The sequence below is a fragment of the Papilio machaon genome, chromosome 16 (assembly GCF_912999745.1).
Source record: "Papilio machaon chromosome 16, ilPapMach1.1, whole genome shotgun sequence".
NCBI lineage: Eukaryota > Metazoa > Arthropoda > Insecta > Lepidoptera > Papilionidae > Papilio > Papilio machaon.
In genome coordinates this window covers 4,894,095-4,922,018 of record NC_060001.1, presented here as the reverse complement: position 1 = coordinate 4,922,018, position 27,924 = coordinate 4,894,095, and the positions used below count along the sequence as shown (strand labels likewise).

The following is a 27,924-nucleotide window of genomic DNA, read 5'->3' as shown; positions in this document are numbered from 1 at the left end:
AATGAAATTAACATGGTGCGCGTTCAAAGACGCAGACAGCCGGTCTAGCCGGCGACAGGCGCGCAGACAGCCCGCAGCGCAGCTACGAATCATGAATGCCTAATTACAAACGTTTGAGTAAATAAATTTTCTATTTGGCCCGGGTCGGGTCGCGTTCGATAAAACATTAATCATGATTGAGCTAAGTGGCTTATACTGGAGGGATAATGGCGGGCAATGATCGCCTGCGGGGGGGCGGCGCCACACTGCCGCGCGGCTGGACGCCGAGCGCCGCCCGTCGCCCGCCGGCACTCCGGCCGCACCCTGTACTATTGACGTACAACGTGAGACTTGTGTGATTGATAAGTGTTGGTTAAATTACTGTTTGTTTTAATATCAAAGGTTGAGGGGAGATTGAGTTACTATTGGTTCAAAAAATCGACATTCATCTTATATACGTTTCTTGTCTTTATGTAATAGTTTTATGTTGTACTAGCTAGCGCTACTCCGTCCGCACTTAATAAAAAAAACGTAATTAGTAGCCTATGCATTCTTCCAGACTATGTTCTAAATGTATGTTCAAAATTTCATCAATATCCGTTGAGGCGTATCTAAACATTCGCATTTATAATTTAAGTAAGAGTAAGAAGTAAGATTAAAAATAACTTATTTCACATATTTAGTAGACATTGCTTACGAGGATCCTGAAACAATGTGACCGTAGTTACAGCGACGACATTAATACTATCATAATACAATTTGTATTTTCACAAATAAACATACATAGGTGCATTATGTTTCAGATATCGGTAGTTACTAGTTAATCAAGTATTGTCAGATGTACTAGAAAATCAAACATTAGATTGACAACGGATCACCGAAATATACAATCTCTGCAGTACTCATTCTAAAGTGATATACTACTTGGAAAATATACGAGCACAATAACGCAGATATTTTGTTCGAAGATCGTCTTGAACATAGTATTCCTATCGTGTGTGGAAGGAACTATAGTAAGTGTAAATGGTTGTTCACATCAGTTTAGTTGAAAATGTTTCATTTCTATGATCTTTTTTACGTTGTAATCGTTATGTGAGCAAACGAGCAGCGGGAATACTGAGCTGTTCAACGACGCCCATGAATATCTGCTATTGGTATAAATTATTTCAAAAATGTACATATCGTCTGTACATTTTGTGAACAAACTAAGCTATTAAGACCACAAAAAAAGTTGTAAACGTTCAACTTTTATGTGCACGGTGGTACAAGAAATTATTTGTATATAATTTTTGACAATAAAAATGAATTTGAAAAAATAAATTTCGTTTAAAATCGAGTGCTATCAGGTATTAAAGTACTTGGTAAAATGATGATAAATTTCATAACATCGTTGAATTTGCCTGCTAATTTTATATCAAGTGGCTCAGACATCTACTTGTAGCACTAAGCGTTTCCATGAGTTCTTAAGTCGTAAGCTACTTACAATATTTGCAGCATATTTCAATATTAAAATAAAAATCCGTAAATAATTCACAAAAGGTCTGACTGTTTGAAGAAAAATAAATTATAATTTTCTAGAAAAGCACAAATTTTGCATGGAGTTTCGTTATCGTTTCCATTATATTTTCTGGGTTGTTCCAGAAGTTACAGTTCGTATGAAAAACTCGGAATAATGTTTCAAAGACATTTGTTCGGGAAATACATTGGTCCAAGAAAGTGTAGTTTTAAATTGTACTTACGTATATTTATATGAAAAAAAAACAAAAATGTCTCATCTATGTAATTACAATATGTTTCTCAAAGCTCCAAGCTATCTAGAGTTGGTATGAAACCCTTACAAGTGAATGATTACAAGTCGCTGTGAATCCACAATGGAAAACACAAACATCGGCTCAAAGATCGGCCGCGGGCTGTGCTCTGTTATTGTTTGTATACTGAAACTAAACCAAGCGCCGAGAAAACCCTTACCATCAAACTAGTTTCTTGTAAAGACAATTTATTTTCAAGTATACGCTACAGGCAATCGACTTTTAAAATCTTGAAACGACAAAGATAAGAAAACATAACGTAAATGAAACAGACGTGCAAAGATTGGCCTAACCTTCGGAAAAGAACACTACGACTACAATAATGAATTTTAACGATCAATTTACTGAATAGTCCACGGAGAACAACACAGGGGTAATAAAATTTTCATGAAAAGATAAAAAGTTATTAAAATTAAATTAATCCCTTCTTACTATATATTTATCTTACTAATATTATAAATGCCAATGCTTGGATGTACGTATGTATGTATGGATGGATGAATGGAAGGATAGATAATTGTTAGAAGGTATTCCCGGAACGGCTCAATAGATCTTGATAAAATTCGACATAGATGTAATACATAGTCTGGAAGAACACATAGGCTACTAATTATATTTATTCGTTGAAGTCGTGGGCGACATTTAGTAATTACAGTATACAGTGTCTAGTAGTTATCTTATGTAATGAAGATGCCCTATTTAATAGTACAAAGTGATTTTATTGGGCAAAGTAGTCTATGTATGTACTATGTTATAATCAACCAATAAATAATAATAATAATACTTTAAAATTACTAAAATACTTAGACTTGGCTCACGAGATTACCGCCATGTGGCGTATGAAATCGACTACCATTATTCCGATAGTCGTATCGGTGAATGGACTGATAGCGAAGAGCTTCGACCAACATCTTAAGAAGCTCTCGCTAAATAGTTGGATTAAGGGCCTGATACAAAAGGCAGTTATTTTAGAAACCGCACGCATAGTTAGGAGGTTCCTGTCTCTGTAGCCCTGACCACTGGTTGTTTGAGTAATGGGATTCCGCAGCCGGTGGTATACTATTTTTTATATAATATATTTTGTTAATTTTTTTTTATAAAATGTATTATATAAATAATAAGATAATAAATGAATAAGGAATAATACTTATAAGATATAGACTATGGGTATATCAATATTGTAAGAGTCTGTAAATATGTTATGCCCCTGCGAGAATAATACAAACGTTTATTTTTCATATTATAATCTGTCTCAAAAAATATTAAAACAACATTTTTGAAGCATTTTTGGTTTTGATACTATTAACGCTAAAACTACCACTCAGCATGTTAACAAAACAAAAATCTGAGTCAAAACAAGTAGCGTTATTATAATGAGAAAAGGCCACATAATACGTAAGAGGTGTACACAAGTACAGCACTCTGCGGCCCGGGGGAAGACTAGGGGCCAAAGGGTGGGTCCACCGGAGAGCTTTTCCCTGTCACGGGGCATAACACTAAACGATAATTCCGATACGACGCCGATATTGCGATCGGCTTCCGATCTTTAAACGACAACAATTGTCGTAAGTCGACAGTTAATGGAGTTGGCGCGGTTGCCAGATCTTTCCTAGCGTGTAAATTGTATGCAAATTTTAAAGTATTACGTAGACTATTGTAAAACCACTTAAAATTTGAATTTATTTAAATATCAAAGTCGTATAGTTTAACTTTAAACGTTTTATTCTTAATAATTCTTTCAAAAAAGACAAAACGCTAAAACCCTGGAACTAATCTTAATTACATCGTCATTAATTAGCCAATAATATCAAAGTAATTGACGGAAAAATACTGAAATGTACGTAAGAGATTCGAGGTATACTAACAGATGTAATTCTTGTTAAAAGTTTGTTAATTTACTCTTGCCAAACAAAAGGAAAGCGCAAACTTGAAAACAATCAAATTTAAATATTCTGTTTACTTGAAATGTTTCAGACTATTAATTAGGAAAAGAAAATTTTGTAATGATTCTTAAAATTAGAAAAGTCTGAACCTTTCGTAAAAAATAACAGAAAGAGTTGAGTAATTTTAGGGTACAATAGTAAAGTACCAACATAGTACCGAATTTCTTCGGATGTTTGCCAACCGCGTTTTAGTAAGGATTCATCCTTTCAAGTTGCAAGACTCATTTCAACATCGACTTCCAACAACTTTGAAATATTCTTTGAGGAAATATTCTGTTGAAATGTAACCGGAAAATTTAAAGTCTGCAATCAGGATCTAAAATATACCATAATGCGGTTAATATCAGTCATCATCATCAGCCATTAAAAGTCGATAAAAAATATTTATCAAACTTTTCAAATAATTGAGTTCTTACATCGTTTTTATTAATTTCAAACAAAATCAAAGTCTCGGAATACAGCTAGTTCTTTCTACTAGAGAATAATGTATTCAGGCGTGTTCGAAGCGAAGCATCGGCAACACTAACAAGTCTAACGGCAAGTAGTTGCGCTTCGCTCGTGTAAGAATCTCCTCACTCGATAGTAATTGGCAGCGCGAACTTTCGCTCTACTGGTGCGAACATCCTTCTACTTAATAAGGAACTCGTATTACACGCCGATTGATTAAATACCAACGGGCGACAATATTTACACTAGAACAAGATGAATATTGAAATACTCCAAAAAATACTCTTAAACTTTTAACCGCCGCTGATTTATATTTTAAAGACGAGATTTATTTATAAAAGAGTACATTGTACCCTATAATACGTATCAAAAAAACTGCTTCCGGTATAAGTACATAATTATTTATTTAGCAAGATCGGAAGCCTAGGCATATTATTCACGATTTCTGGTTATGCCTAATATCAGCCTGTGATAAAAGGATTAACAATTTTAAGCTAATGAAACACCGTTTACATTTTTTATTGTAATGCACGCGTAAGGACAGCCAGAATTTTTAGATTGCTATTTTTTAAGGTATTACCATATTTTTAAGTTAAAATATGAGTAATTATTATAATAAAAGGGAACATTTATGAATATAGAACTAAAGTGTAATTTTCTTAAATTTCATACCGACTACACAAGGTGCTACGAAAATTGCTACAGAGCTACGGTTCGTAGCACTTTTGAAAATTAGAATTTTTTTTATGGGAAAACTGCGTTAGTTCAAATTGAAAATATCTGATATTCGAACAAAAACTTTATACAAATATAAAGACCGTACATCATCAATTAAACTTTTCGGTTCAAACAAACGGATAAACCACGAGTTCCATTTCAGTTGTCATGTACATTCATCATCATCATCATCAGCTCACTATACGTCCCCACCGAGGGGCTCGGAGCATACCCCAAGTTAGGGGGGACCAGGCCATAGTCAACCACGCTGGCCAAGTGCGGGTTGGTTGACTTCACACATATCATTGAATTTCTTCTCAGATATGTGCAGGTTGCATCACGATGTTTTTCTTCATCGTAAGAACGTCGGATAACTGTACATATTTAATCGAAAAACACATTGGTATATGGCGGGATTCGAACCCAGGACCTGCAGATTGCAAGTCAAGTGCTTAAACCCTGAGCCACCGACGCTCTACATTCATATTTATTCATATTTTTAAGTTAACCTTTATTGAAACTTATTATTGATATGTGGGATTGACTATTCATTAACAGATAGCCCTACAGTACTACAATTTACAGTAATAAGCTGTCACAAGTAAAGTGCTGTCAATGTCCTCTCTATATTTCATTACATTTCAATGTCTGTATCCGACTATCTTTTTATATTTCATAAAAGACAAACATAAAAGAAACACGTAATCAATGAGAGAGAATAATTTCCACTCTTTTACGACAGACCACATTATAAATATTTAGGGAAAAAAAAAAAATAATTTCGCAATAACAAGTTATAACTCAGAAATATACAACTTATATAACTATTTTCTCCGTAAAGAGGGTTATTGGAAAGATGACAGTAATATTAGCGTACTTCGGCTCGCTCGAATGCATTCACTCATGTGACTTCATATCACGGCAAAGAAATATTGAGTTATGAACTATTTCTGTTACCTTTAACACCTCTTAATACTAACCGTCTTCCAAGTACGAAACGTGTTCCTTGAGAATACATTTTTTTTATTCGATAGCACGTTTTTCATTTATACAAAGTATTTAGGTACCTAATACATGACGAGGAATTTATTTTCTTTCATTATAAAAGTTAATTTGTGTATTTGGTCACAAAATCTCGAAAATACATCAAATTTGTTTACATCAATGTTTGTCCAACTTATCCCTATATATGAATATATGAAAGTTCAAATATTCTTATGAAATTGAAAAGAAACTAAAATTTCCAAGATAAATCATTGCAAACTGATCGAGAGAACATCGAAACCAATAAAATCACTTTATTATTTGTGTATAAAAAGCAGTGGGAAACATAATAGCGTGAAAACCTTCGTAACCCAACTACAAATAGCATCCGAAAACGAAACCAAACAAAATTCGCTCGAGATCGAAGTGAGCGGCGGCGCCGGGCGCGGGGCGAGATGCGCGGTTCGAAGGACGGGGCAGGCTCACAGTACTGATTGAAAGCAAATAATGAAATCATAGGGAGCGAGCGCCGCAAATACTGTGAAAAATTGCACTCAAGCCCTCACTACAATGAATGCACGGACAATGAAGCTGTAACAAAATACACCGTACACTACTTTTTTTTCATAAAGCCCTGTGTTGAATAGGCAAACACGATAGAAAGTGATGTAGCCGAGAGATTTTTTTTAACTCGTGATGGTAATAGAAAAACGACACAAAAACTACGAACTTTTCTACACTTTTATCTGTTACCTATTAACTTGTCGATATATTTAGTTTAATTTTTGCCTTAATAGACATCTCTATTAATTTCGTAAATTGCTTAAGTTTATTTATATTCTGTTTTCAATCATGCTCTTGAAACCTTTACAAAAATTAATTTATAAAATTTAATCTTCTAAAGGTTTCGTCGCATAAAGTAATAATGCTTCATATTTTGAACATTTACCGGAAAAATTAATTAAAAACTGCATCAAAAAAATTACAAGAACAAAGAAAGCCGCTCAATATTTATGATTTTAGTCGCCAAGTATAAGAGTCTATTCTTATAAAAATGTTGTCATCTATTTTTAAAATGTTGTAGTAGGAGTAGGGGCTCAGTTATCCGCAACTCCACGACAAGCGCGTATTTTGCGTGAATTAAAATGTTGTAACAAGAAAATTAAGTTTGTACAAAAAGCACGAAATAATAAACCTTGAAACTGATCCGCCCTGTATCATCAATAAAAAACTTTTATCCATAAAACATTTAATACGTCTAATAGCGATAAAATATCGCCCTACCTAAGATATCCCAAGTCTAAGTACAATGGCCTGTCACCGTAAAGAAAGCGGCCAAACATACGCCGCAAACACAGGTGCGCCACGCCGGCCGTGCCCACTACAAACAAATGAAAACACCACTTGACCGATGATCCTCGCCGTTCCTTACTTATAAAATTACTAACAATCGTTGTACATGAGTCGATAAATTGCATTATACCTACATACTTACATACAATTTGTTACGTACCTACACCGGTATTTAAGCGAAAATTTAGATATTAAATGAATTGTATGACTCAAAATTCTTTGGCTCTCTTTTAGATTAATTATTTTAAATATTAAAAGATGTTTGCGAAAAATTGTTATGTTCTTATTTTCAGTTATTCAACGAAGTCGATTATGAAAATGGGATGTCAGAACTCGCCGAGCGCCGAGGAGCCGCCGACGCGGCGCGACATGCTCCACGCCTCTTCAATGTACCACACAATAAGTACTTAAGAAATCTATGGAATTATCAAATGAACTTTATTGTAAATTACTTTGAATTAAAGTCCGTAAACGTCTTATAATTATAAATACAGCCGTAAACATTTTGGCCGCTCTATTTTTTTTTTTTAATGATATGGTGGCAAACGAGCAAGCGGCCAACTGAAATCATCGAAATACATAGCTTAGCGACCGCCGATAGACATCCGCAATTGCGGAAGCGAAGCTATGTAACTTTAACCGACGGAGGAGAGGATGCACAGATAGATTTCCTCTTCCCATCCTTTTCTTATGAGATAAGGGTAAAAAAGTAAAATTAGGCCTCCGGCACGCACACTTAACAGGCGAGTTGCTTCCACTTGACGCCTGTCATAATCCTGATTTCATTGTTATTATTGCATATATTTACCACGACAAAAATAAAAAAATGGTTTATAATAGTGATTCGGTGTTAGTTTATTACCATTTCTTAGAAATTCTCAAACATCAAACCAAGCTAAAACCGATGGTTAAATTATATCCTAATTTATGTATTTATTTTTTTAATAAAAAACTGAAAGAAAAATTTTATTATATCTGCAACAAAAACAGCCAATTAGATAGGATTTAGCATCAGTAAGACACATCGAATGTTTATAACAGCGCCCAGCGCACTCCATAAAATATAAGCTCTTTAACGGATTAAAACTGGCACAAGCCGGTAAGAAGAATTAATATTAAACAATAACATTATTGTTTCAACCATCATAAACACAGAAAACGATCATTTAAATAGTTTTATTACGAGGGGAGGTCCAAAAGTTCGCGGAATGAAAGGGTTGTCAATGAAATATAACAATAAATTTATTTTTCCTTTTCAATATAATCACCCTTAAGTCTAATACATTTATTCGATCTATGAATTAATTTTTCTAAACCATCGAAAAAATATTTTTTGTCTTTGGCCTCAAAATGGGCCGAAATTGCCTCCTTCACTTCATTATCGTCGGAAAATTTCCTTCCCCTTAGCTCTTTTTTTAAATTTGGAAATAAATAAAAATCGCTAGGAGCCAGGTCTGGACTGTAGGGTGGGTGAACAAGTGGTTCGAACCCATGTGTGTGCAGAGCAGCCATGGCAACTCGGCTCTTGTGAACCGGCGCGTTGTCTTGCAAAAGCAACACACCCTTGGCCAATTTTCCTCGACGTTTTTCTTTAATTGACTCCTTTAACTTTTCTAATATGAGTGCGTAGTATTCTCCGGTTATAGTGGTACCTTTTTCTTTATAATCAATGAGTAATATTCCCTTACAATCCCAAAAAACAGTGGCCATCAACTTTCCCGCCGATTCTGACACCTTGAATTTTTTGGGAGGTGGTGTACCCTTTTTGTGCCATTGCATGGTCTCCTGTTTGGACTCAGGTTCAAAGTGATGAACCCATGTTTCATCTCCAGTAACAATCCGCTCCAAAATCTGCACGGGCTCGTCTCCACACAACTCCAAAAAGTGCTTAGACGCGTCGACGCGCTGCTGTTTTTGAAGCGGCGTGAGCATTCTCGGCACCCATCTTGCACTGACTTTTGTCATGCCCAGGTGGTCGTGCAGGATACGCAAAATAGTTGTATCTGATACTCCAACAAATGCAGATAATTGTTTCTTCTTCAAACGTGTGTCTTCGAGTACAAGTTTTTCGACTTTTTCGACGATGTCTGATGTGGTGGCGTCAGCTGGCCGCCCAGAGCGAGAGTCGTCTTCAATTGAATCTCGACCATGTTTAAAAAGACCATGCCACTTATAAACCATTGTTTTACCAGGGCACTGATCTCCATAAACGGCTTCCATTTCATTTAAAATGGTTTGAACGTTTTTTCCTTGCTTGGTAAGGAATTTTATCACAGCGCGATGTTCAATTTTCTCCATAGTTGCAGTTTGCTTCCGGATTGACTTGTTCAGCAGGCGAGTACTCGTAAACGAATGGCACTATAGGGTTGAAATGTTATATATATACTAATTATGAGTGCCCAATTAGTATGACACTAAGCGAGCTACCCTATCCCCACTCCATCCCCTCCATTCCGCGAACTTTTGGACCTCCCCTCGTATAATTTTACTAGTAAAGAATTTTTTTTCAGACGTATATTTTCTAGACATATAAATTTTGCAATAAAAAAACTCTGTAACGTAATTATAAACCGGCTAAATAACGGAGTCCTCGTATTGATCGCGGATTGTAATTAAGTTGAAACGTTGTCCCCCATAGGTCGCTCACCACCAAACATCGGTGTGCGAAATTGTTTAACAGAGCAATTACATTAGGCAATGTAATCGTCGGCCGACGTAATGAAGTTAAGCTTATCTGTCGACGGATCAACGCGACTATACCCTCAATTAAAATCTCATTACCAAAGACTCTCGGGGGAGCCACAATGTAGCAAGACAACGCGCAACAAGTTCTGTACGACGTAACATCCTTGATTACAATACGATGAGATGTGTAATCTGAATGTTTAGGATTGAGCCAGACGGTCAAGTCAGTGGGCAAGATTGTAGACGTGAAATAATTTTAGGTTAATTAAGGTAGAAAAAAATATAAGGTAACGAAAGCAACATAGAAGCTTTTTTAAATACGAATGAGTCCAATAAAAAAAATTAAAATCAATAAGGATTCCGCCATTGCTGGATGATGTTGTCGGATTTTACCACGAGTTTATATTTATTCTCATTTAATTGTTGCACAAGTATTATATCTGGTGGAAGATTTCAAAAGCACAGTGAAGCGTATAAAGTGAGAGATGTAAATGAGGCTGCGACGGGCGCCACTGTAGGCGCCAGGGCGGGCGCCGAGGAGGCCGTGGCCCGCGACTAATCGCTCTTACGCAGGGATGTCACCTCGATGTTTAGTCATTAATGAAACCGGCAGCAACCGTATGTCTACGAAACATTTCTCATTTATTAAGTCAGTGGCGTTTTAATAATCCTTCTATATAATTACTGTCGATGCGTTAAACCAAGATTAACAGTAATTTATGTATCGATTTTAATTAAGTTTGTTTTAATGATTGTGGTAGCGGTGTTACGTTATAAAGAAATTTCAAAATCGATATAGTGAAAACTTAATTAAACCATGGTGCTGTAACAGAAATAATCCTTTTATAAATAACCGACGTACACAAATGATGTAAAAATGTGGTCAGCTTTACTACGAAACGATGAAATGTTAAATAGCGAATATTCATTTGCAAATGAAAATTATTACGGGTCTTTTTCATTGGAGAAATAAATCATTAATATGTGGATACGCCGTGGACATCCATTATTTTAATGAGTATAATACATACAAAACATAACGGATTATTCTACCAAATAGGTTTTACCCTAACAAATTTATGTTCAAACTAGGTGTTGCACGCGAACTCGTCCTGATGAAACACATACTACTGAAGAAAATGTTAATATACAACATATTAACATTTTCTTCAGTAGCTTTCATCCAGACCATAATTAGGAAAAATGTGGAAAAAGCTTAAAATGCTTCGTTTCGATAGCTAGTGAATAAGTAATACTAGTACCTTATAAATGTGCAAATATTTCTCGTAAATTGTTGAGGCGTAATTAACAACAGGTAGCAGCCGTCAGTGCGTTCTGCACACGCCTCAACGAACATAACACTGTAAGATACGTCAATAAAACACTGCGGTCGGATGCCAACTGATTTATTACTTTTTCATAAGTACCTTCAATATACTACACATCTCTCTCCTAATTAATAACATTTTGATAATCTATGAACTAAATAAACTTACAAATTTTTTTTTTTTTTAAATACATTTTAACAAGTTTAACTTACATCTACTATTTTCTTCCTCCACCAAGTGAAACTAATTATTCATCTTACATCATATAACTTACTTTATGTTGATATTAATTATTACATTTTACTAATATCTAACAAAAAGCTTGTTTAATCAAACGAAAAGAAAACCAAAGGAAATGCGATAAATGTGACCAAGTGCTGTAACGATTTTTTTTTTTTTTTACTTGACCTTACTCCATCCCTTTCCTTCGCCATTCGCGACGAAGCGCTCTTTTTGCCCTCTCATTTAATTCTCCGGATAACGTGCTCACCTGGTTGGAACTTCCGGGAACCGCCCAGGTGCTATCTTCAGCCTCCGCTGGCCCTACAGCCTCAGTGGTCGGCGCCGACGCAGTGCCTGTGTCACTGTCGGGCTGCGGCTGAGCCGTCGTGTACGCATCGTAATCAATATCGAAAGTATCACCTTCATAATTGTTATTTCTATTCCGCGGTCTCGTGTTGACGTACTCATCCATGTTACTATAATTATCCGATTCGTTTTCTATGTCCCATGAGAACCTATTGTTACTCCGAGGTAAAATTTGGTCCGTGTGCCTACGGTCTACATCCCCATCATTATTCATAATTTTATACGACACCTGACCGGTTTGTTGTAAAATTTTCCCTTCGACCCACTTATGCTTATTAGTTGAATAATTTCTAGATAATATTTTATCCCCTACCTTAAAGTTTCTAGCGAGTCCCGAGGAGTTGAGTACTTGTTTGTCCTGCGCTTCCTCGACTATTTTTGCGGTGCTCGGGCGCTTCACGTCTAGCCTGTTACGCAACCGATGTCCGAGGAGCGCCACCGCGGGCGCAACCCCTGTTGTTGCATGTTCACAATTTCTATACTGCATTAGAAACCGATATAAACTAGTATGGATGTCCCTACCTTCTATAACGGCTTTCTTAATAGTTTTTTTTACTATTTTAACACAGTTCTCGGCTGCACCGTTACCTTGCGGTCTATAGGGCGAAGAAGTTATGTGACGTATCATATTTCTATCACAAAATTCCCTAAATTCCGCGCTTTGAAACGGAGGCCCGTTATCCGTAACGAGCTTTTCCGGTAGGCCGAACCTCGCAAATAAACTTCTAAGAAATTTTATGGTGTGATACGCCGATGTGCTACGTATTTCCTCCGCCTCGAGCCACTTACTATGGGCATCCACTAGGATAATATAATACTTGCCGTGCAGCTGCGCAAAGTCAGCGTGCAGTCGCTGCCAAGGCGCGGCGGGAAACTCCCAGGGATGGAGGACGGCGCGCGGGGGGGCGTCGCGTACGCTGCGACACGCCTCGCACTTGTTTCCTATCAACTCGATATCTTTATCGAGTGCCGGCCAATAAACATAATTCCTAGCGATGGACTTCATTTTTACAATGCCTAAATGACCATCGTGAATTTCTAACAGCACGCGTTTTTGTAATGTTTGCGGTATCACCAGACGATATTTATACAAAATACAGCCGTGATCAATATTCAAATCTGCACGTCTGACATAAAAAGCCTTTTCATCATCTGAACACTTTCCCGGCCAGCCAAACATAATATATCCAAAAATTCTACTTAACAATTTATCTTTAGTTGTTGCTAATGCTATTTCTTTAAAATTAACTGGTAAAGTTTCATCAACGTACATTAAATAATGTTTATCCGGTGCACTCGATGCGCCGCCGCTGCCGTCTCCCTCTAGCGGCAAGCGCGACAACGCGTCCGCGTTGCCGTTGCACTTTGATTTTACAAAATCAATATTAAAATCGTACGCGGCTAGTTTGGCGGCCCAACGTTGTAGCCGACTCGCCGCAGTCTGTGGAATACAGCCTTTAGGTCCAAAAATATATACCAATGGTTTGTGATCAGTTTTTAACGTGAATTTCCTGCCGAATAAATATTGATGATGTTTTTGCACTCCGTACATAATAGCGAGCGCCTCTTTGTCTAATTGACTGTAATTCTTTTCGGCGTCGGAAAGCGTCCTGGAGGCGCAGCTTATAGGGCGCTCGGAACCGTCGGGGAAGGTGTGCGCGAGCACCGCGCCCACGCCGTACGCGCTGCTGTCCACCGACAGCACGACCGGAAGTTCCGCCTCGTAGTGACACAACACCTTGTCGCTAGCTAAAATGTTTTTTATTTTTCTGAATGCGATTTCACAATTTGTATTCCAACACCACGACTGATTTTTTTTTAACAAGGCATACAAGGGATGGAGTAATGTACTTAAATTAGGAACGAATTTGCCATAATAATTAACTAATCCTAAAAATGCCTTTAATTGAGTCACGTTCATCGGTTCCGGAGCCTTCACGATCGCATCAACCTTGGCCATGTCCGGATGTAAACCGTGCCTATCAATAATAAAGCCTAAATACGATACACTCTCTTGTAAAAAATTACATTTATTCAACTTAACAGTAAGACCCATGTTTGCCAACCTTTCTATTACCGCTCTCAGATTTTTTTTATGCGTCTCCCTATCTTTTCCTGTAACACAAATATCATCTAGGAACACTACAGTATTCGGTAAGCCCCTAAGGGTCTCCTCCATAATTTTTTGAAACATTTGTGGAATGCAATTTAAACCATAGGGAGTACGCTTAAATACATAAGTACCAACGTGTGTGGTGATGGCCGTGCACGCCTGCGAATCGGGGTGGAGAGGTACTTGCATATACGCGGTTGTCAGATCTATTTTTGAAAACTCCTGCCCACCGCTTAGGGCCGCAAACAGTTCCTCTATTCGCGGAAGCGGATATTGATCAATTTTTAATTTCGGATTTATTGTAGATTTGTAATCGCCGCATATGCGGATGTCCCCGGATGGTTTAATGATAGGTACTATAGGTGTACCATAATCGGAATGTTCAACTTGATAAATCGATCCCTCTTTTTCTAGACGATTTATTTCCCTCTCCACCGCGGTGCGCAATGCGAGCGGTACGGGCCGCGCGCGTAAGTAAACCGGTTTGTTATCAGTCAATTGCAAGCGAAACTGTTTTTTACATTCACCTAACTTATCTGTAAAGACGTTAGGATAATTATTTTTTAAATCTTCAATGAACCGATTTCGCTGCTCGTTAACATCAAGTGAAATATTATTAATACATAATCCATTTATATTAAATCTTTGAATCCAATTTCTACCTAACAAAGGACGACTACCATTCTTGATTACGTACAGTTGTAAATTATCTTGAAAATTATCATCAATGGACGCGTTTACTACAATATATCCAATCGTTTCTATACGCGACCCGGAATACGAACATAACTTAATCGAATCCTTAAGAATTTTATAGTTGGAAAAAAATCGCTTGTAACAATTCTCATTAATTGCCGAAATCTTACTTCCAGTGTCTAGTTCACATTTTAACATTACATCACCAACCTTAACGTCTATAAAGTAAGGCTTATCTCCGCAAGAAACCGCACAAATATTATACATTTCACAGTCGGAGTCCTCCTCCACAAAATTGTGTCGCGTGCCGGCTGTTCTACTATTCGACGCTTTGCACATTATTTTTAAATGCCCTTTTACATTACATTGGCCACACGTATATTGCTTAAAACGACACTTATCTGCACGATGTGGTTTACCACATCTCCAACACGGCGGTTGCGCCGCAGCCGGTCGCGCCGCCACGGCCGGCCCGCTGCGCAGCGCGTGCAACGGCTCGCCGCCCGCCTGTGAAACGCCGCCGCTTGCGCTCGCGCTGACCGCCGTCACCGCCGCCGCCACGTCGTCGCCGAGGTCCCTGGAGCGCACAGCACCGCTCACGCTGACGCGGCCGCTCACCCGCTCCACATGCTTCTCCGTGGCTTCCAAATTTAGAGCTAGCTCCACCGCCCGTTTATAGGTTAATTTCGCATCAAATAGCAATCGTGATTTAATCTCCGTGCTCCGCAAGCCCGTGACGAATTGCTCACATAAGTTTTCTTCTAAATTCTGGGCAAAATTGCATGACGAAGCTAAATGTTTTAACTGTTGCAAAAATTCGCCGATGCTTTCTTCTGCCTTTTGCCGTCGTTGTCGAAACATTTCCCTTTCGGCGTACACCGAACGTTGCGGTTCTACGTGACTTTTTACAATTTGCACTAACTGTTCGAAAGTTTTATCCTCCGGTCTATCAGGTGCACACAAGTCACACATCAAATTATATGTACGATCGCCTACTAACGTCACCAACGTGGCGACCCGATGCGTCTCCTTTATGTCATTTAGAAAAATAAATTGTTCTACACGTCGCACATATGTTGTCCATTGTCCACAAAACAAATCGAACGGTTCGATTTTACCAAATGGCATGTTAACACTTTTAACTAATTACTTCGCACGCGTACAATATAAAAAAAAATAACCCGCCTCGTCGCCAGTGTAAGATACGTCAATAAAACACTGCGGTCGGATGCCAACTGATTTATTACTTTTTCATAAGTACCTTCAATATACTACAAACACTTCGATTGGCGACAAAGTTCACCTTCTTAGACCTTATGAGGACATGAAAGGTTTAAACTAATACTCTTTTTTTTTTGCTATTTCACACATAAATTCAATATTTTTTGGGTTGAATTTAAGTTTGTGAGAAAAGATAACATAAGCGTCATAACCAACAGCATAATAACAGCATCAACACTATGAATAAACGTTAATAGGTTGGAGGTTTTCTGAGCACGGCTCTGGGGCAGGGTTGCGGTGCCGACCACACGACAACCGCACGACGACCGGGCCTCCGCATCCGCATAAATCTCCGCGACCGCCAATTAAGGCCGCAACGACAATTTGTTCCCGACACCGCCCGCCTCCACCACTCGACACGCACCGGGCCCAAACTTTATATTAGATCGATAGTTCACTCGACGTTGACGATATCCTATCTGCAGATAACTTTTATTCGATGCCACGATTTTCGAGCGATTAACTTATTACAACTCTTCAGTATATTTTCCAGATTAAAACTTTTTACACAAAAATTTAGAGCAATGGAATTATAATTATTCTCGTTATTCTTGGAACTGAAACAAATCTCATTTCCAATAATCTCACTAGGTATTAAGTATATAAATACTAAATTAATATATTATATATTGCATCACATATTATACGTTTATTTTTGATCATCTAACATCACAAACTTTACCTTTCAAATGCAAAAACATCAAAGATAGATAAAGAACTATTCTCATGCATATTAAATATAATCCACGCCAGTGTTTCGATTTATTTATAAGGTTGTTGCGTGCGCTGAGGCGGCGTCGTTAGGAGTCTCGTCTCGTATGTCATTTTAAGGATGTGTCAAATTGAAGGCTCCGGCGGGCGTCATAGCGAGGGGAGACTGATTTATGCCTCGGGGCCCTGGCTTCGATTAGAGTTTTATTCACTCGGCCGAGGTCAGTTTTCTTGTCCGTAATCTGCTTTTCTTTAGTGTTACGAAAATAGTGTAAAAATACTCATCAGGCTCTGTAGTCTTTTATTTATTTTCCTTAGAGCTATACGTCGTTTTAAGTAATGACGGCCGCACGATTTAAAATATGTATACTCTGGAACACTTTTCGCTCTTGACTACGTAACGAAGGTAATGCCGCATGAGGGGTAGACATAATTGCATCTTCTCGGACAAGCTGTCATCGTAACATAATGTAGTTTATAAACTGTACTCGGTTAGGACGAGATTCAGCACGACGTTAACGCAATAAGGGTCAGTGACGAGGAGTCTGCGGAGGCAGTAAATGTGCGGGCTTCAAGTTTGGAAGTGGTTAAGCGCACTTCACGCACATACAACACAGTTATAATTTTATCTGTTCACCATTCTTACAATGAAACAGTTATTCTGCTAGGCGTCTCAGAGAATAGTAAATAATTATTAATACAGATAAAGAAGAAAGTGAATGCTCTCATGGTATCAAACATATAAGAAAGAAATCCTTTTTTTTATGTTTAGTATGTGTCTATCAAGAATGTGATTTTATGACCTTCCAAATCGTAAATTACGATAAGTGACATTGTAAGACAAACTTTAAAATATAAAACATGAAAAACAGAATAGTACAATATATTAAGTTTTAAAGCAAAGTCACTTACTAAAGAAGTGTCCTAGTACAAAATCTTGGAAAGAAAGAATATTAAATATTGCAAGTAACGATGTTATAACAATATTTTGTACTTTGTATAATATAAACAGCGCTGTAGTAATTTAATTTTGTAGGCAAAGGCATAGTGCCCTTGTCTTTGTAAAGTATACATTATTGCTGTGACATGCAGGTCGAGTAATCATCAAAGACTTCTGTATCGACGTTGGCAGTTAATATTTTCTGCCTCCGTCTTACATAATCTCTTTTTTGTTAAGTGAAGAAGCTTATTTACCACAATGCAACATGTAGATATTTGTTAAAATAAAAAGAACATGGTAAAAAACTGTTATTTGGATATATTAACCAAAAACTTAATTAAATAAATAACGAGTACTGAAATCGTAAATGCCCAAATTTTCAGTAAATGCATAAGCATTTTTAACGCTCTTTAAAGCAATAATAAATAAAAAGAAATAAACATTTAATTGACTTGTCAAACTTATTTGTGTGTACATAAATAGTTGTAATAGATTTTAGATAATATGATCAACTGAGAAAAGTAATAGATGGAACTACACTTGCAGCTAAGACCCGTATACTAGGGCCGTGTTGTTTTTGCAGGGCCGGGGCGGTCCTGCCTTCGGGGCTAAACTAGCCCCCTCTAGAAGGAGGGGGGGTCACGGTGCCGTTTTCAATTTGCTTTATTTGCGCTTGTTTTAATAGCACTCACTCTTCTTATTGCTTGCGCGGACGACCAACCAAATTGCTTCGTGCCCGGGCGCCTTTTGATTAAGAACGATCACGCGCTACGAAGCAAGAGTAAAAACAAAGTGGACAATTGCTTGTCTAGGGAGATATGAAGGGCGAGATACGGGATATAAGCACTTGATAAGAAGGTATAATCGAACAGACAACTTTTTCTTGATTCAACTTGACTACATTAGTGCCACAAACCAACGTTAGTTGCTGATTGGCGACCATTTTGTTGAATTTTTCTTTTCCTTCAATAATCTGTATTTGCTTTACTAAAAAAAAACTTATAAACTCATATGACTGTCATGGATCGAATGATATAATTGGTGCTAGTCTAAGTTGTAGATCTTAAGTAACGAAATTACTTCATTTTTCAAGAATGTGTGTGGCCCTACCTTACTAAAAGTGTCATTAACATTTTGTTACATTTAAAAGCAATGGAAATAAAACGTATATAGTTGCACCCAATTGAACCTATATCAAAGTAAAAGCTCGGTCGTTAACTTGACAATATTTAAACAGCATTAGTGTCGCTATAAAGAGACTTCAGTGACGTTCGTTCGCAAATAAACGAATGGGACGTAACAAAAAATAACGAGCAATAAACATACGGTAGCAAGTACAGTCGGCGTGAGTATAATTTAATGATTGTGCGGTGCGGTTCATTGGTGCGGCCGTGCGTGTCAACAGGGTGACGGTCGCATTCTGTTGTCAACAATCAAATGAACTAAAATTAACATGTGTATTGAAGTGTCCGATTATACCTGAACTGTTGCGAATATAATGACATATTTTCAATAATGATAATCAAATGTTTACAAAAACCTAATGAATATTGAGGTATATCTTAGGAGAGGTGAAAGAGATGGATGTATCAAAGAAAGACGTGGAAGAAGAATACGCAAGGTAAATGATTTTAAAATAAATAAAATCTATTTTGCGAGATACTTTGATTAAATCAAGATCCAGAAAGGGTTAAATGATTACACCGACAGAATTCATCTGTGAGTATTCTTGAAGAATCCATAGTAGTATTAGCTATTAAATGAAGCTGTCATGTCAATATAAGTTGCAAACGAATACACGCTACCAGTATTTGGTGATATAATAATATCAGATACTACCACATACTACTCTATCCGTGGATATTGTAAATGAGCACTGTATGCGACTCTTCAATACACTAATTAATATCGCGCGGTCCACAACCGAGTACTTTTCAATGAACTGACGCGAGCCACGGCGCTAATTGGATGCACATATTGTTGGTGAAAATGCAACAAAATATTAATGACCTAAAAGGCATTTTGTTATGTGACAAATTACGTTGAGGGTAATTATAATTCGCCGTGTATAGAAATCAATTTCCAAGCTTTTGTTTTTAAGCGAAGCGATACTTCAACACAATGGAATATTTTACATAAAGAGTTCTTTGAAGTATTATATACACTCGTCGTAGTCTGTAGATTTTATGCTGTGCATTTTACACTGGTCATGAATTTGGTAATTAATCGCTATGTATCAAATCTTACCTCAACCAATGCCGCTTGGCAATGGACGTATGGCAGCAAATCGCATCGTACTGATCGGCTATCCACACGATCAGGATGATGTAGAAAGCCGTCGTCGTATCATTGAAGAACTCCGACATTATTGCCTCCATACCTGTTAACAAGAAAATTACAATTTATTTTCTAAGCAAAATGGTCAATCCTTTAAAGTTTTTGTTTCATAAAGGCTCTTGTAGTTTCCGATCACAGAGATTGATAGGTTAATGATTGATGAATCTTACGCTTTACAAATTACGTCATAAAAAAGTAGGTATACATCTTTAATTCTAGTTTTAGGTGTTCTTAGAAAGGGTTACATGCGATGTATAACCCTTTTACTTCCTTCTTAGAATGTTTCTCTACAAAGGAATATTAATATTACAAAACTACAACATCCGTACAACTTCAAACGTCTAGTACCTTTAATATGGAGCATGTAAGACATCCCAAGCCGCAAGTTATATCCAGCATAGCTTAAAGCGACGGCAGTGACTATAAATATCGCGGGTCGTGTGTGATACCGACACCGGAGTCGTGTCGTCTGGTGTCGGGGTGTCGGCATGTCGGCGTGCCGGCGAACCGGGGTGTCGGACTAATTAGGTGTCGGCAATTACCCGCTAACGACCGAAATCCGAGCCCAACACCGCTACTTTATTAACCACATGCAACGAGCCACGGCGACCGATTCATTCACCAGCAAGCTCTTAGACAGTGCATTACGCAAATTTGTGAGCTTCATTGCGGGTGAGACGAAGCTCATACGACGTGCAATTTGTTTCGTGAAGCACGGCAAGTGCACGTTTTTTTTTTAATATCCTTTAAAAGCATGAATAGACTACTAAGGAAAATATTTTCGCTGTATCAGAAGGTGTTAAAAGCAGAAGCTCTGCACGAATTTGTATAAACAATTAAGATTACATATACACACAGATAACTGCTAACAAATATTCAAATTTCACTTAGTACATGCACAAAATTGTATATAAAGTAGTATGAAACTAGACGCGTTTCTCCAATTTTCCATACGTCTACGGGTTTGTCGGCGCGGCGTAGAAATCCACTGCATTGGAGAGAATAACTCAATATAACACGAACAACTGTCCGGCGACGCCGCGGTCCCGTCCCTATTTGCATTTTGATGAGGCCTGACACTGATACAATAAATACGTTAGGCTTGTGACGCACCCGCGACACCGTCATTGCAAAATTAAAGCCACACAGTCTAAATAGTGCTTTATCATATTCCACTATATACTATGTCCTAACCTGATATTATGTCCTAACTTGACGTTATGTCCTACGGCAATAGAACGTCACATTACAAAATAACTACATATATGTACAAAAATCGAATATCTTAACTATTAATAAAGAGACTTGAATATAATCTTGAAAAACGTAAAAAAATTGTATAAACGAAATGTTGCTAATGGCTTTATTTGCAATTCTATCTGACATTTTCAAATAACAAATGTATCTATTATATTATATTATAATAAAGATAAAGACAGGTCCTATTGTTGAATCTATTAGCAAAATATACCTTAGCCTACTACAAGTGTGGCTCCGAAGCGGGAAGCTAAAAGTTACCGGCAGTTACCAATTCATGAGAGCGCACAACGTAATCCTGAGCGAGGCGAGTAAACAAATTACCAGAGCCGGGTCGTACCGGGTCGCTCGGGGTCGCAGCGGGTCGCGCTGTCGGCTCGGCTTCAGCGTGCCGCCGCTATTAATTTTAATTCCGACACAAGACGAAGATCGCCTCGGACGGGCGGAAGGCACGCGCCTCAAACACCGAGAATCACTCGCAGTGCTATGCTAAATCATTGTAGGATCACTGCCAATATGTCTCATACCAATATTAGGCAAAACTAAATGTGTCTCTTCACTTCTAGTAGACACACATACTAATAATAATATTTATTATCATCATACTAAAATAGTTTTACAGTCTTCGTCTTCATCATACAATTCATCCGTATGTTTTTTAATGTAAACAATTTTTTTTCTTTCGATCGTCAATCGTTCCTTATTTTTTTACTGTTTAAAAGTAAACAAGGAAGAGTAACATTACCGGAGATTTGCATAAAAACTGCCCGACAATTGGACGCAGTCGGGCAGACGTCGATAGGTTTACGCAGGCGAGCGTGTCAGCTGCAGGCAGTGGACTGTGGGAGGTCCGTCATCGCCGCCGCTGCAATGGATACAGGTTCCCATCACGGAACCGATCGGACACAGTACACACAAACGATTTTTTAACACAGTGCGACCGGCAAAATAACATATTTTATCTAGAAATAGATTGAACGCTTATTATATATATCATTTATAGTTATTTATTATATTTAGATGTATATATATATTATAAAAGGAATATACTGCGACTTTGGATTTTTTACATTCAAGTAGAAAATAAAGTATAATTCATTTACAAAAACATTTTTCATTCATATTTAATACATTACGCATTTTAACGTTTCGGACATCGGCATTTTGATGTAAATCGTTTCATGATATTTTAACATATTTAATAATTCAACAACAGTTTAACAAATTAACCGTAGAAAGATACGATGCGAAATAAAAACAATAATAAAGTTTGTAAGCGTTAGAGCAGTAAGCTGGAGAGCAATCCAGGAGGGTCCTAGCTCCGGAGAAATGCACACAAATTGTTACTTCTTCCCGGGGTTTAATCAAGGGGGACACCCGCCGCGTCCGCCGACGGCCGCGCGCTTCCTTCAACCTGGCGTAAATTGAGAATAATGGATACAGAGTGCTATTTTAGGGTTCCTTACTACAAACGCTGCTCGTTTCTTAATTTTTTTAAGGAAAAAAAAATTATACATAATAATAATACAAATATTTCTTATACATTGAAAAATTAAGCAATACCAACGACCATACAACAGGTATACATGTTTTACTTCGGTGAATCTGTAGTTTACGAGTAAATTACTCCTTAATTTGGAATCATAAATTCAATTTCAACTTTAAGTTACAAATATAGATATGTATTTTAAAATAAAGCTAAAATGTAGAATTTTTTCTAGTAAATCGTATGGTTTATACGTTAGGAAGCGTCTATATCTTCGGGTCTCGCCAATCAGATGCGCTTGCGCCGGTCAAAGCCGAACCCGGCGACCGTGCATTGTATATCCGTTTTTACGATCTCGTTAGTGCCAGTAATCGCGACGTTGCACGATCCGGATTACGCCTGTGCATTATTAGTGTTTTTATTGATTCACTCGGCTGCCGTCGTAAACTGAGATTATTATTCGCACACCCCCTCCCCATGATAACCCCTCCCTTACCCTTCTTTCTCCTCAGTCATCCAGCCGAGTTGTTTTGTCACTTAATCGCCGGCGATAACAACATTTAACGACGGCTAGGTGACTGGCAAAATTCCGCTCCGATGTTTAGTGCTCATTCTATTTTCATTAACCATTTACCCACTTAATGATCCAGATCGTACGGGATTGATACAATGACTTGAAGCCGTAAAATTAAACCGTAGCGTGACCTGAACGATATAATCAAAAGGTTATCAAGTGTAGTTCAGTAAACCGGCTACTGGGCTCCTTGAGACGTACAACAGACATAGTTTGTACACTATGGAAACAAGTTAACAGTTGCTTGAAAACAAACACGAAAAAATGCTGCTTGAGTCGAAAAAATTAAAATAAGGTTTTACAGTCAAAACCGTTTATGGCGACAACGTTTAGAACAACATACCGGTTAAAATGACCAAAATCAAAGGTCCTGGCTGAATGTCATATGACCGCTTTATCGAAAACATTGGTTTTTACGACATTGTTTACTACGACATACCGCATTAAGCGACCACATTTGGTTAATGTTTTCGGAGAATTATATCTGTAGAACGACCAGCTCAGCTGTATTGTAAACAATTTAAATAGGTAACAGTATCCACATCTGGCACAGTATAATAGTCAATGGCTATTATCGTAAAAGTAAAAGTAAGTTTAGGGTCTTTTGTAATTCTTAGAAACAAAGCACATGCATGCTGTAGCCTCAAGGCCCGCTTGGTCATATCTCTTATGTCCAGTGTTACCAACCCTACTGTTTTAACAGTAGATTTGCTGTTTTCACCTTGATTTCAATGTTTTCTGTTCATTCCTATTTTCTACTGTTTTTCAACTAGCGTTCAGCGTCACCTATTACACTGCTATGCAAAAGTTACGACCTGCTTTATCTACTACTGAAACACACGAGTTCGTTGATGTAGATCAGTCTATTGCAATTTGTGCACCAGCTACGGAGGATGATATTGTACGTGAAGTTCAAGAGGAAAATGAAAATGAACAGGAAGACTCGGAAGAACAATTTACAGTGCCAACTTTGATTGACGGTCTTAATGCTGTTAGTGTATTACGAAAGATTGTTCTTTTTAATGAAGAGTTACACATGCAGGGAAATTGTGACGATACGCTGGTTAAAATCCAACGTGAGTTACAAAATGTGTATGCACGACAGAAGTGTTTCAAACAAACTAAAATTACAGATTTTATGCATACAAAAATGATGGAAAAATGATATTGTTCTTTTATATTATACGTTTGTATTGAAGTAAACAAAATGCGGTTTAATTTCCTACATGAATATACATGTCTTTCCTATTAATACCTGTCACCGGTTGTTACAACTATCGGTTTTTACGACTCAATATGAGTAGTCCCTTCGATGTCGTTATAACAGATTTTGACTGTATTTGTTTTCAAATATATCAAATATATTCGAATTCATAACTCAAAATAGCATATATTATTACACTATTTTTATATATATTTAATATAAAAAAATTGTAAAGAGTTATATAAATAATGCAACGTGAAATATGGTAGAAAGCAGCAAATTGAAAGAGGGAATTTGTGAGCTAGGAAGAGGGAGTTAGGAATTTTGTTCAAATACTCGGAAAACTAGTTACGCACTCAAAGCGTTCCCGTGTTTATGAAGCCAAATATAATTAGTTAAATTTATATTGAGATTGGCTAAATAAATAGTAATATTTGCAATTTGCTTACGATTTTCAAAGAAATAATAAAAAAGTTATCTTGTTTTATATATTTACTTTTTAGTTAAAGCAAACCATACATTTCATTAAATTGTAATGTAAATCAATATTTGGACTAAAACACTCATCATTTTTACAATTAGTACTAGCTGTCGCCCGCAACTCCGTCTGCGTGGAATTAAAAAAAAGTTATTAGTAGCCTGTGTGTGATTCCAGACTACGTTCTACATCTATGCCAAATTCCATCGAGATTCGTTGAGTCGTTCCGGAGATACATTCAAACAAAAATTAATCCACCCATCTAAACTTTCGCATTTATAATATTAGTAAGATTAAGTTAGAAGTAAGCTATCAGACATTTTCATCTAGTTAAAATATATATTAACATACTACAAGTCAATATGTTTTGTACATGTGTTTGATGAGTGGAAATGTATATAATACTACTAAATTAACGTTCCATAATCTTCAATTTTACTCCAATGTTGCATAAAATTGAAAGACTAAAGCGATGTCTACGTCGGGTAAGTCATTACAGTCACGGCCTAGAGCTTGTAGCTGCCGCAAATACGGCGACTCATCACCAATTTGTATCGCACGGGGCGCATGCATGCTAATAAAGCCCATTGTGCACCGCCCTTCCTCATCAGATTAACTCTAAACCTGTTATCAATGATCCACGAAAGCTCGCAGACATTGACTCAATCTAGTATACGTACTAACAAATGCTACGTATCTGTATTATTTAAAATAACCCAAAATGTTTACATATAGAGATTTTTTTAATATTTTCTCTGATTTATTACATATTAATTTAAATACATCTTACTAATATTATAAATGGATGGATGGATGGATGGATGGATGTATGTATCAAGGTATCTCCGGAACGGCTTAACGTATTTTGATGAAATTTGGCACAGATGTTGAACATAGTCTGGAAGAACACATAGGCTTCTTATTCCGTTCATTTATAATTCAACGAGGACGAAGTCGCGGGCGACAGCAAGTATTATATATTTTATCAATAAATTTTGATTTATCGCCACTTTAAAAGTACGTTATATATATTTTTTTTTAATTAAAATATACTTAAGGTATCTTTTACCACCATTTTTCTAACCTAACTCAAGTTACAAAAAATTAAATCTTCATAAAGATCTCGGAACAAAATATAAATAAGTCCACTTTTAGAAATATCTATGAAATATAAATCTGATAAAAAATCCGTTAAACATGCTTCAGTGTCGGATCCGCCCCAGGCAGCCGAATGGATGAGTCAATGATTATAGCCGTTGGAGAGGTTAATTTCGATAATCCGTTTGACGCTTGTCGAATCTGCCTCCGATACCAAAGCTGAGTAAACCGGATTACTGTCAAGTAACCATTTCAACCGTTTCCCGAATATGAACAGTATTATAAAGTATATAACTGTACTGTGTATTTAGTAATAGATTAATAGTGAAATTTTATCATTTTAAATAATTGTTATTAGTAAATAATTTCAAATCATGTTTGATTCATATTTTTCGAACCATAAAGTAAGTTTTTAACGTCGAATACATCTTACTAATATCTTACTAAGAGAGGGATGGATGAATGGATGGATGGATGGATGGATGAATGGATGTTTATTTAAAGGTATCTCTGGAACGGCTAAACGGATCTTACTACTTATTAGGATTTTTATTTATTCCGCACGAACAGGTGCGGGCGACAGCTAGTATAGTTAGCTAGTAGTTATATATGGTACTTTTGAAAAACACTTAGCACTGTGCTAACAATTGTTATTATTTCTGTCACGAAATTTAAAAATCACGTATAAAGACGGTAGCTCTTATACCTATAGTGTACCCATATACGGTCACTTCGCTATTTTTATCGAATTTAAGTGGCCGCGTTCTTGTTTGCCACTGTATACTATAAAAAAGCATTCATTCTTGCAGATTACTACTATTATGAGTCACTACATTTACAATAGATATAATAATTCAATTTACATATATTAATTTACTTGGTGCAATGTAAAAATCTGCTACCGGTGTGTGTGTAGACCATGACGCCTAGTCAGTAGTGCCTCAGTCGAATCAACATTTACCATCAGATAGAATTACCGTCGCACCACATCGCGACGCGTCAACCTAACGTAATTGGTTCACCGACCGACGGACTCTGGCATCAGCTTTTTGCCGTACCACCGGAAAAAAAAGCAAACTCCGCCACTAATTCAATAACCTCCAGCACTTCTAGCGTCCATAGCGAAAGAAATACAGATTTTCGAATATTTAATTTTTTTTTTATAAAGGAAGTGAAAAATGTTATTAAGTTTGCGATACTTAAATTCCCCAGCAACGCGTCAAGAAATATTATTAAAATAAGGCTTAGTGTCCCCAAATATTGCAATTAAATTTATGGTGGTGTAGATCTTCTTTTTGTTTTATTATGTTACTAGCTTTTACCCGCGACTCCGTCCGCGCGGAATAAAAAATAGAAAACGGGGTTAAAATTATCCTATGTCCGTTTCCTGGTTCTAAGCTACCTGCCCACCAATTTTCAGTCAAATCGATTCTGCCGTTCTTGAGTTATAAATGGTGTAACTAACACGACTTTCTTTTATATATATAGATAAGATGGCAAACGAGTGTGCGGCCAACTAAATTCGCCGAAACAGCGAATCCGCCGCCCATGAACATTGCATTGCAACAGATGCATTGCCTACATTTAATCAGCGGAGGGCACAGAAATAAGATATTTTCCCTTCCTATGCCTCTCCTCCTCCGCCAAATCCACTTTTCCTTCCCATCACTTCCTTTAAGAAAAGGGTGGATTAAAATTAGGCCGCCGGTACGCAAACTCATCAGACGAAATGCGGAATTGCTTCCACTTCACGCTTGTCTTCAGTGAGGTCGTAGTATTTCACAGATCGATCCGACTCATTCGTGTACCCAACCATTTGGTTGCGGGATCTACCATTGTTACATTTTTTCAAAGCATTTTAATGAATAATGGAAGAAACTACAATTAAAAAAAAGATAAACAATCAATATGATTCCT

General features: G+C 37.1%; 1 protein-coding gene across 1 annotated transcript in view; it reads right to left on the bottom strand.

Annotated features, from left to right (window-relative positions):
• The window catches only part of LOC106711189 (membralin), an 84,711-nt gene that overhangs the window by 18,743 nt on the left and 38,044 nt on the right, over positions 1 to 27,924 (bottom strand). Inside the window, exon 8 of the mRNA XM_045681585.1 lies at positions 19,821 to 19,953. Within this exon, the coding sequence (XP_045537541.1) occupies positions 19,821 to 19,953 (133 nt within the window). The remainder of the gene's footprint in view (positions 1 to 19,820; positions 19,954 to 27,924) is intronic.